This window comes from Coregonus clupeaformis, chromosome 12 (genome assembly GCF_020615455.1).
Source record: "Coregonus clupeaformis isolate EN_2021a chromosome 12, ASM2061545v1, whole genome shotgun sequence".
Lineage (NCBI taxonomy): Eukaryota > Metazoa > Chordata > Actinopteri > Salmoniformes > Salmonidae > Coregonus > Coregonus clupeaformis.
Window position 1 is genome coordinate 55,703,342 of NC_059203.1, and position 10,284 is coordinate 55,713,625.

The 10,284-nt window shown below is 40.8% G+C and overlaps 1 protein-coding gene across 1 annotated transcript; it reads right to left on the bottom strand.

Moving 5' to 3' along the window:
• Positions 1-1,820: 1,820 nt before the first annotated feature.
• Positions 1,821-5,562, bottom strand: LOC123492096 (growth/differentiation factor 5-like). The gene is made up of 2 exons (XM_045224083.1): positions 4,544-5,562; positions 1,821-2,978 (listed from the first exon to the last, which is right to left on the bottom strand). Exons 1-2 carry the CDS (start codon positions 5,295-5,297, stop codon positions 2,116-2,118), a joined length of 1,617 nt encoding a protein of 538 aa, XP_045080018.1. The 5' UTR covers positions 5,298-5,562; the 3' UTR covers positions 1,821-2,115.
• Between the last annotated feature and the right edge of the window lie 4,722 nt (positions 5,563-10,284).

Below are 10,284 nucleotides of genomic sequence, written 5' to 3' on the forward strand. Positions count from 1 at the left end.
TATAAATTTAGTCAGCTAAGATTGAGGGTACCATCGTATTTTAGCTAGCTAACATTAGCATGCTAGCTATTTTTGACAAACTTTGCTAGTACCAGTAATGGCAACATTGCCATCTCTTTAAAGTCAATTTGACGAAGTTGTTTCCTACTAATCGTATTTCCATGCCACTCTAAATTAGTGTGATTTAGATGAAACAGTCACATTAGCCTTCAAAACTAGTAGTAATTTTGGTTGTGAAGTGCATTAGCAAAAAGCTTTGTCCTTTCTTTAGAACAAAATGCAATTTACCACTTGGCTGTCTATTATATCACCCTGTCCACAGGCCGTCCCAGTCAACACCACCTCATAAGATTGCCTGCTGCGGTTGTTCGAGAGATGTCCAGTTTGCAGCCGAAACATGCAGCATAGAGAAGACCAGAAAGAGGACCCTCATCAGCATCATGCAGACATGCCCTCGCTGTGAACATTACTATGAATGGAACAGTCAGCCACATGTTGGCAAGTATCTGGGCAGCAACCTTCACCTGTCAGCAGCAACAGCTTTCACAGGCTCATCATTTGTACAAATACAGAAGGTAACCCATTTCATTACTTTAATACATTTGATAACCCAATTGTAAAACATAATACGTAAACTGACATTATTTGTTGATTATTTTTCTACTTCTTATAACATGATGTCCAGGGCATAACTTAGACTGGTGGAACCAGCCTGATCGCTGTGTTCACCATTCTATTTAACTTACATTATGATATCTGAAGTGAAATAGAAAGGTGAACACAGTGATCAGGTTGGTTCCAACAGGCTAATCATAACCACCATTGATAATGTAACCAGTGCTCTGTGTGTGTGTTCATGTGTGACCAGCCAGTATCTTTGATGAGGGGTCACCTTGGTCGCTGATGGGGAGAACAGAATTAGGTAGGTTTAGTCTGACTTGTTTAAACTTCAAAATAGTATGTTTGTGTGTCAGATATCACCTATCCCTAACTGCCATTGGTAATAGAACGGTGACTGTGTGTATGTGTATGTGTTCATCGAAAAATGTATGGAGCCATCACATGCAGACTTGCAAGATGATGTGATGAAGTCCAGACTGACAGACGGGCTTGATACTGATGTCTCTGAATGGAGAGAGACCTGGCACTCGGCATAAACATTTTACTAGTCACAACTTTTAATTGAATTGTCTTTTTTATTTTTTTTATGGAAACAGTCAATATGGGGAGGGAGAAACCCTGTGTATTCTGCACCAGGATCAGGGAACTACTGTTGAATACAGGACACCCCTAACACTTATGTTATGTAAAGAAAATATAATAACCCCAAACTTTTTTTTTTTCGGGTCTCAGGAGGATTTATATAAAGGGTTGTTAATTCTACATTGACCTGTTACTACATTTGAAACTTATCAAAACACTTAGTTTAGAATAGCTTGTTACTTGTTAATGTTAGTCGTTGTGTATTTATTCTGCATGTTATTATTGTTATATTCCTCTCTCTGCATGGTTGGGAAGGGACCGTAAGCATTTCACTGTTAGTCTACACCTGTTGTTTACAAGCATGTGACAAATTACATTTGATTCGATTTTTTTATTTGATCTATATAAATTCAGCAATTGCATTCTTCTCATATTACTTTGTAGGCTACTGACCTATTTAAAGCTTTCTCCAGCATCGCACCATACATCTGCCTGTAGTTATTGAACTCAATGTTCAGGAGCTTTGTTTGTTGTGATTGAGTGGGAGGAAACAGCTCCGGGCAAGGTTCTGACAGATGGGTGTGTCTTGGTGGTGGCAAGGACACACCAAAGAAACACCCACATCAAACCATACCCCCAAGCCAACTCACATTTGGCTTCTGTCATGGCTGCCAGCATTTCTTGAAGAGCAAGTCAAAAAACTAGGCCAAATCAGCGGGTGCAGTTCCCCTTTAACCTCATAAAGTTAGATCTCAGGAAGTGATTTGTGTTATTAGCTTCCTGTCATTTGCTATCAAAGTGTATTGCCATAACAACTATTAACCAATCTGTTTACTCAAAAAATCAAACTCAAATTCTGTAGTTCAGGCTGAACTACAAAACAAAGGTCTCAGATGAGTATTTTGTCCATTGCTACCTGCAGCCACAGGACTCCACCACCATGTCCTCGTATTGTTTGTAGACCACATTATTGGCTGAGTCAATGTAGAGGATGCTGATTGGGCTGAGGCGAGTGGGCACGCAGCAGGTGGGCGGAGTCGAGTCGGGGTCCATGGAGTTCATGAGCGTCTGGATGATGGCGTGGTTGGTGGGCTCGAGGTGCGAGCGAATAGGGAAGTCGCACACCCCGTCGCAGTGGTAGGCCTCATACTCTAATGGGGCGATGATCCAATCGTCCCAGCCCATCTCCTTGAAGTTGACGTGCAGCTGCTTCCTGTGGCAACGAGGCTTGGGGTTCTTGGCCAGCTTCTTGCTGCGGGTGGTTGGAGCTCGGCGCATGCGCCGCTGAGTGAACAGATACTCGTACACAGTCTTGTTGTCGTGGCCCGACCGGGCTTTGATCTCATTGTAGAACAAGTCGTTTTTCGTGGTGCGCCCGAACATGAGGAAAAAGGCCTTCTCTTTGGTCTGCCTGCCCAGGCGACTGAAGCCCAGTGCCCTGAGGTCCACGGGGCGGCCCCGTTCCAAACCCTCCAGCTCGAAGCAAAGCTGGACGGTGTTCTTGAAATTCTTAAATAGTTTCCAAATGTCAAACACTTCCCATTTGGGCGTATTGTGGTCCTCGATGGTTCGAGTTTGAAGCAGTGTAGCTTTCTGCTTACCTGCTACACAGGTGAAAAGCTTCAGGCAGAAAACTCTACCAGTGGAAAGTGCTTTGTGTGGATCAGCCAGTCTTTTCCTGAGTATACGCAGCTCGGCACCCAGTAACCCCTCCTTCTCCAGGGAACTGATGTTGAAGTAATACTTCTGTCTTCTCAGCTGGGGAAGAAGGGCATCTGTAAAAGAAGATAACAGAACCAAGGGCTTCATTCATATTGACATGTTTCTTTACGTGTTAGTGTGGCTTCTCAGGTAAGACACAGGAGGTAAGAGTTATGTGTAATGTTCTTCTTTGTTTTTGGTGAGGGAAAGAATGGCCATATATAAATTAAAGGCAGCGTTTTCATCCAGGCACAGTACGCGTTCGGAAGTACATTCAAACCAGACATTTGCAGACTACAGACCACATTGAACTGTAAACAGACCATTATTATTGACCTGCAGCTGTTTATGAGTGGATCTACCACCAAGTCATATGGCATTTGCTAAGAGTGGACCAGAAAATACATTTAAGTCATTTAGCAGACGCTCTTATCCAGAGCGACTTACAGTTAGTGAATACATATATATATATTTTTTTATACTGGCCCCCCGTGGGAAATGAACCCACAACCCTGGCGTTGCAAACACCATGCCCTATCAACTGAGCTACATCCCTGCCGGCCATTCCCTCCCCTACACTGGACGACGCTTGGCCAATTGTGCGCCGCCCATGAGTCTCCCGGTCGCGGCCGGCTGCGACAGAGCCTGGATTCGAACCAGGATCTCTAGTGGCACAGTTAGCACTGCGATGCAGTGCCTTAGACCACTGCGCCACTCAGGAGGCTAGTGAACACCTGAACAACACAACATATATTGAGAAATGGTGGAGTGACTTCTGGATTTAAGAGCCCAACCAGAGATAAAAACACATATGAAACTGAGAAATTGAGGAAGGAGGAGGAGAGGAGGAGAGGAGGAGAAACAGGTGGTGGGGGGGAAGAAGAAGAAGAAGAAGAAGAAGAAGAAGAAGAAGAAGAAGTGTGTTCTGTTTTACAGATGAAAAAAATGCAATGTCTGGCAAGGGATCAGTTACAACTTCTTAGCCATACAAAGGGGAGGTCACCAACAATTTGCAGAGGACCTGTTATACAAATAAAGGGCAAAATAAAAGTACATTAAGTGCTTAAAATGTAAACCTTTAGCAGCTAGAAATATTGAATCAAGGTCTTTTAAACATCATTTTAAAGAGCTTTACACAGTAAAGAACACATTATTTGTTTACACTTTAGAGGCTGTAAATAACTGAGGGAATGGCTATGCAGATGGCTACTGACAGTGTGACAGACCCATAACCAAGATTTAAAAAAAAAACTATTATGTCAAACTCCAAGAAACCTTTTGACTTAAGTTTCAAGTTTGCTTCGACTTTAGCTTTCCTTTACCTGTCTAATAAAGAGGTTGGTTTGATGAGCATATGCCTACAGCTCCACTGTCTCTTGGTTGTGTTCAATTTATCAAGTTAACAAAATGCTACAATTAAAGATAAGTAAGCATATTCAGAATTTGGTCTCAATCTTTATAATGATTATATTTTCTTTGGCAGCAGTGAAAAGTTACTTTTATTGGACCACTTATCCATAATTTATAAGCCTTATTTTGACTTTGCAAGCAGTAATGCAGATTTTTTTTAAAGTGTATTATGAGACACCACTGTTCTTTTTTTGTATAACTCATTGTTTGTGTGGCATCAAAAGTTTACCTTGTCCTTTATCCACAACGCTGGTGATGGTGTTGGCCATGCCAGCCTCGTGTAGCACACTAGTGTTCACCTCTCCTGTGGATAGTGACCAATACAGTGACAACATGTAGTCATGTGGCGTCACCAATAGGAGCTTTGGAGAGTGTCTGCCTCTGAGTTTGCCCGTTTCTTTGGCACTCCTTTGGGCCAACCGAGCAATGTGCTTTTGCACATCAACAACTTTTTGCTGTCCAGTTCGTGCTGATGTTCCAGCTCTGGGGACAGTGTTTTCTTTGCTCTGTCCAGGACTGGCTGAGCTTTTTCCTGTTTGCATGCTCAATGCCACGGGAGCAGGCGCAGCTGCTGCTTTAGTAGCATCCCCGCCGGGTACCCAATAGCGCGCAGCCTCCTTGGGCCCCAAATTGACAGCTCCACGAGCATGGCTGGCCGTTACGCCGTGCGGTGATGACACTGATGTCACAGCTTTCGCTTTGGCTGCCTCGCCCTTTATCAGCGGGGGTCCTGTTCTAATGCGCGTGATCCTCGCAGCACTTAGAGACTTCCATCCCCCTGCTCCGTACTTTCCTACCGTCAACCTGGCAGCTGAGCCAATTCCCGGGTTGGCTCCTTCACCTGCTCCGCCTGTGTGCTCCTTGCCTCCGCTCTCGGCTGCGCACTCTGCCGTCCCGGTATGGCGCATTGACGCTGGGATAAAGTCCAGGTATAAGAGAGTCCAACACCCCAATAAAAGAGGGACACGTTTCAGTACTTTCATCCTCTGATCTTCCTTTGAATTTTAGCCAGGGAGAAATGCGCACAGGCTTTTCCCGTTTGAAATAGGTAAACATGAACAAGTTTGGAAAAGTGAAAATGTGGACTAGAAGTTAGTGTTCTATGGTAAATTACACTATGCAAACCGTTACTCCCAGATCCGTTATTCAGTACCATAGTGATGCAAATGTCCTGTTGCAGGTCTTGCTTTCCAATATGCAGTAAATGTCCGAGAAGGTTTGCACTGAGAGGAGAAAACTTGACTTCGCTTAAACTCCCAACTATTCTGCTCGATATCTTGTAAGAGACTTGTTTAAATCCCATTTTTTCCAAGAGGGGAGAATGGCGTAATGCTACCACAGTTTTTTTCCCTCAAAGGTTGAACCCCATCCAATGAAAATATTTCACACACAGAAACCTGCAGGTGCTCTGAAAACTCCAGAAACCTGAACTACGGAATTGGAAAAGGAATTCCAATGCAAACCAGTTTAATTACTCTCTGATGTCATGCTGTCTAAACTAATTTATGTGCAATATTTATTCTCAAATCTTCTTTGCTCTTTCCACCACCATGAGTCATACTCTACATAAAAAGGCACTAAAACACAAAGCTTTGCATTATGTCATTTAAAGTGAGCGTTTACTCAAGCTCCTAACATCTTTAAACAGTGGGTTAAAAAGGGCAGACTACATAAGAAAGATGCTTGGGAACCTTTATTACTTGTAAGTGCTAAATAAATTATGCAACACCATTAATCTCACCTTTTCTGTTGATTAATCATTTAGAGTGGATAAAAAACAAAGTTTGAGACATCTGTTTACATGACAAAAAGACGATTTGCAGCTCATTCTTTTAAACTACTTATTCCCCCCACAAAAGTATGACAGCTAGCAAAAAGCTCAGTTTGTATTGTACATTTTAATTGATAAAAAGTACAGTATAATTTCCTCTGGATCACATACAATGGATATTCATCGTTTCCATCGTGTTTCTTTATAGGATATACTGTAGGCTGCATAAAAGCTTTCATATTTCAAATATTTAGGGTCTTATTCAATAACACGTATTGCTATCCCAGGTGTCGGATAACTAATACAAAATTAATCTTGGACTGCAAGTGTAACAAAGATGTTTCTTATAACCATGCTTGTATGATGAGTAACCTTGCCTGAGATATAGATTTGTGTTTGCTCCTTTAGCCAATGCCTTTAGTTCAGTGGGCTAATACAGTCTTGTGGTGCGCAAACAAACCGGGTTCGAAATTGAGGTGGTCACACAAGAACATTGTGGATTAATGTTTACAGGGTGAAACAAAAATAAACTTAATTACATATCACATGTGTAGTAGTTGCCTGGGAATAAGCCTCTTATTCCAGAAACCCTCTTAACTGGTTTTGATTGAATAGGGGACTTCGTTTCTCGATACTTTATTATGCCAAGGCAAGCCAACATCTCTGGCGTCGTAACTTTAGCTAAGACTGTGCTTTAGAAATAATTAGATGCCAAAACCAGGGTTAACTTTTGAATAATTGTCAGGAAGACGTGTCTCAAGTGGTTTGAAATAGGAGCTAGTGTTTTTGTAGGTTTGAGCATTCCTCCTATACCTGTAGAACTCTCCCAATCTGTATAGGCCGGGTATGTATGAAAATGAATGTGGGGCATTGAATAAAGTGACCATATCACAGATTGCGCATAAACTTTATAATCCCTTCTATTCAGTACTGCTTTAGTTTTAGTTTGTTACAAAATATTACATTTTTCAAGGAAAGATTCACCCATTTTGATTGTTAAAAACGATATAACATTCAAAATTGGTGAGTCTTTCCTTTAAGAGTCTGCAGTGTTAGTTCTTTCAGCGACTTTTCATAATGGCCAAATCACCATTTTAGAAAATCATGTCAGAGTTTGTGCAGAATTTTGAAAAGACTGGAAATATAATTCTGAGAAATAGATGTGTGATAAGATCTTTTAACAGCTTTACTTTTCCATGTGTATAGAGAGCTATGCTGTCTTTCAATATTGTCCATTATTACCTAATATTGCTTCCATTTAATGCTAAGTGAATTATGGGACATGTCAAAACTATGTATTCTAATTTCAGCATAGCAATTTGTCTCCTATTAACATGGCTAAATAAAATCCTAACAATGTCTCAATACAGGATACAATGGGGGAGTATAGGAAGAGGGCCCAGGCTGCGTACCAATGTTTTGATGATCGTCTTCTATCCAAGCATTAACAACTCCATAGAGGGCCCCGCTTGGACTACTCAGGTTTTGACTCCAACCCTGGAGCATTGAAGTGACTGTGCCAGAGACAGTATATAAGGAACCCATGAAGTATCCTGAAGGTTAGCCTGAAGGTTTAAGTTCGGGACACAGAGACCTACATATAAACACACTCACGGTGGGATGAAAACCTCAGTGCTTGGCCACCACTTTAAAAATAAAGGTGCGCACAGCACATTTTGAGTCCAACTGTCTTGGATGTATTCTGTTCTCAGGATGTTTGAAAAAGCCCAGAGGAAATCTGTCTCAGCTTGTGGTTTACCTCGTACTACGCTGTAGCAAGAGAACATTGCCTTTGTGTGAATGTGCCACTGTGCTTGTGCTAGCCATTGCCATGCGACGGTAATAATAACTTTGCTGGGGTAAATGTGTACACTACCGCTATTGAGACGGGATGACTTTCAAAAACCACAGAAAAATCTCTGTCATAAACGTGGCCCAATAAAATAAAGAGTCAATTTGTGACCCACTAACTTACATAACTTTGGGTCGGTGCTTGGAGACTTGTATGTTACTCTGAATATCTTTCCATTTCAAACATTACTCAGCAAAAAGCGTGATGTTCAAAATGTCAGGACTGTGGAACACTGCAATATTCGGCATGTTGTAAGAATGACCCACTGTATCCAGGTGACAGTGTTTTCATAACACTTTAACTCTCTTATACAAGGTAACAATTTACAGATTTACAGTGCTATCTAGTTGAACATAAGCTTAATTGTCTGTGCCCTAACCCCATTTGTATAACATTTGGTTGCAGATTTTATCCTGTGCTTTGTGGTGAGCCCTTAATTGACTAAAAAGTGAAGCAAAAGCCGTTTAAAACAAATGCACCAGTGCCCCCTTTAGGCTATGTCCTGTCTCATTGTGTAACAAATTGAGAACATGCAATCCAGGAGGAAGGTCTACAGGTTCCAGGCGAACAAAATGTCATGCCAATCACTGTTTATTAGTTGAATACTGTCAGGGAATGTCCATCAAGTATCCTTATTGCCTGGTAACGATAGAATTTCTCTGGAATATTAAAAATGGAAATAATGACAACCTCCATATATGGTTCTTAAAACTAGACCTGACCTTCAGGGGGAACAGGATAACCTTTTTCACTAAGTAAGTCTGGATTTCGCTCCCTGGAAAATTTCAACTGCAGTCATTTTTCCTGGATTTATTTGGTTATCCTGAGTGAACATATATTACAGCTTCAGGTCCTTCTGGCAAGACTCCAACGGCTGACCTGGTCGCACCCAACTCCCTACCACACCCGCTTATAGATAATGAGTGTGGCTTGTTTAAACTCTGTTAACTGTGCAGCCATGCTTTGAGACTGACGGCGAGAAGAAAGAGACTTCTATACCCGGGCCAATGCCTTTCCACCTGAGCTGCAGGTGTTTGCTTTTCGTGTCTGTGGCTTTGAGTGGTCAGGCTCCATTCATTTTACATTTGGGATGGAAATGTTTACCTTTTCCAAAATGTCTAATGCTTGCCAGGAAAAGGTAGAGTTTGATGAAGTGTTTGATGATTGCAGCCTATTGATTTCTACATTAATCTTTGACTTTGTGAAATGGTATTGTAAGTATTATATCAGGGGTTAGTCAAATATACTGATAGATAACAAATACGATGTTACAGTATATGAGAGTGCATTGAAAGAGAAATTGCTATTTTGCATCTCTAAGATATCAACAATGATAATAATCAATTATTCTACTCCTATTCCTATTTGAGTCCTATTCCAGAATAATGCACATTTTAATCCATGCACTGAATGAAGCAATGCTTCCAAAATGAGAAATTAATTAAATTGCATATCAATTCAAATATGCTTTCTTGGTGCATGGGGAAAATAGTTACTTACCCCCAGAAATTGAGTTCAGTAAACACATGGGATTAGGGAATTCAACTCAACACACTAAATGTATATGTTAAAGTACAGTGCCTTCAGAAAGTATTCATACCCCTTGACCTCTTCCACATTTTGTTGTGTTACACCCTGAATTCAAAATTGATTAAATATATTATTTTTCTGACCCATCTAAACGCAATACCCCGTAATGACGAAATGAGAACACATTTTTGAAATCTTTGCAAATGTATTGAAAATGAAATACAGAAATATCTTATTTACATAAGTATTCACACCCCTGAGTTACTATATGTTAGAATCACCTTGGGAAGCGATTACAGCTGTGAGTCTTTCTTGGGTAAGTCTCTAAGCGCTTTGCACACGTGGATTGTACAATTTAAAAAATTGTTCAAGCTCTGTCAAATTTATTTTTGATCATTGCTAGACAACCATTTTCATGCCATAGATTTTCAAGCAGATTTAAGTCAAAACTTTAACTCGGCCACTCAGGAACATTCACTGGCTTCTTGTGAAGGTGAATTCATCTCAGAGTGTCTGGTGGAAAGCAGACTTAACCAGGTTTTCCTCTGGGATTTTGCTTGTCCTTAAATCCATTCCATAAATGTTTTATCCTGGAAAAACTCCCCAGTCCTTAACGATTACAAGCATACCCATAATATGATGCAGCCACCACTATGCTTCAAAATATCGAGTGATACTCAGTAATGTGTTGTATTGGATTTTTTTGGAATATTTTTACTAAGCTAACATATTGTATTGTTTTAAGATGGATCATTTAGATATTTGATTTTGAATTTTAGGACCCCTTTAGGTATATAAAAAAATAAAAATAACATAT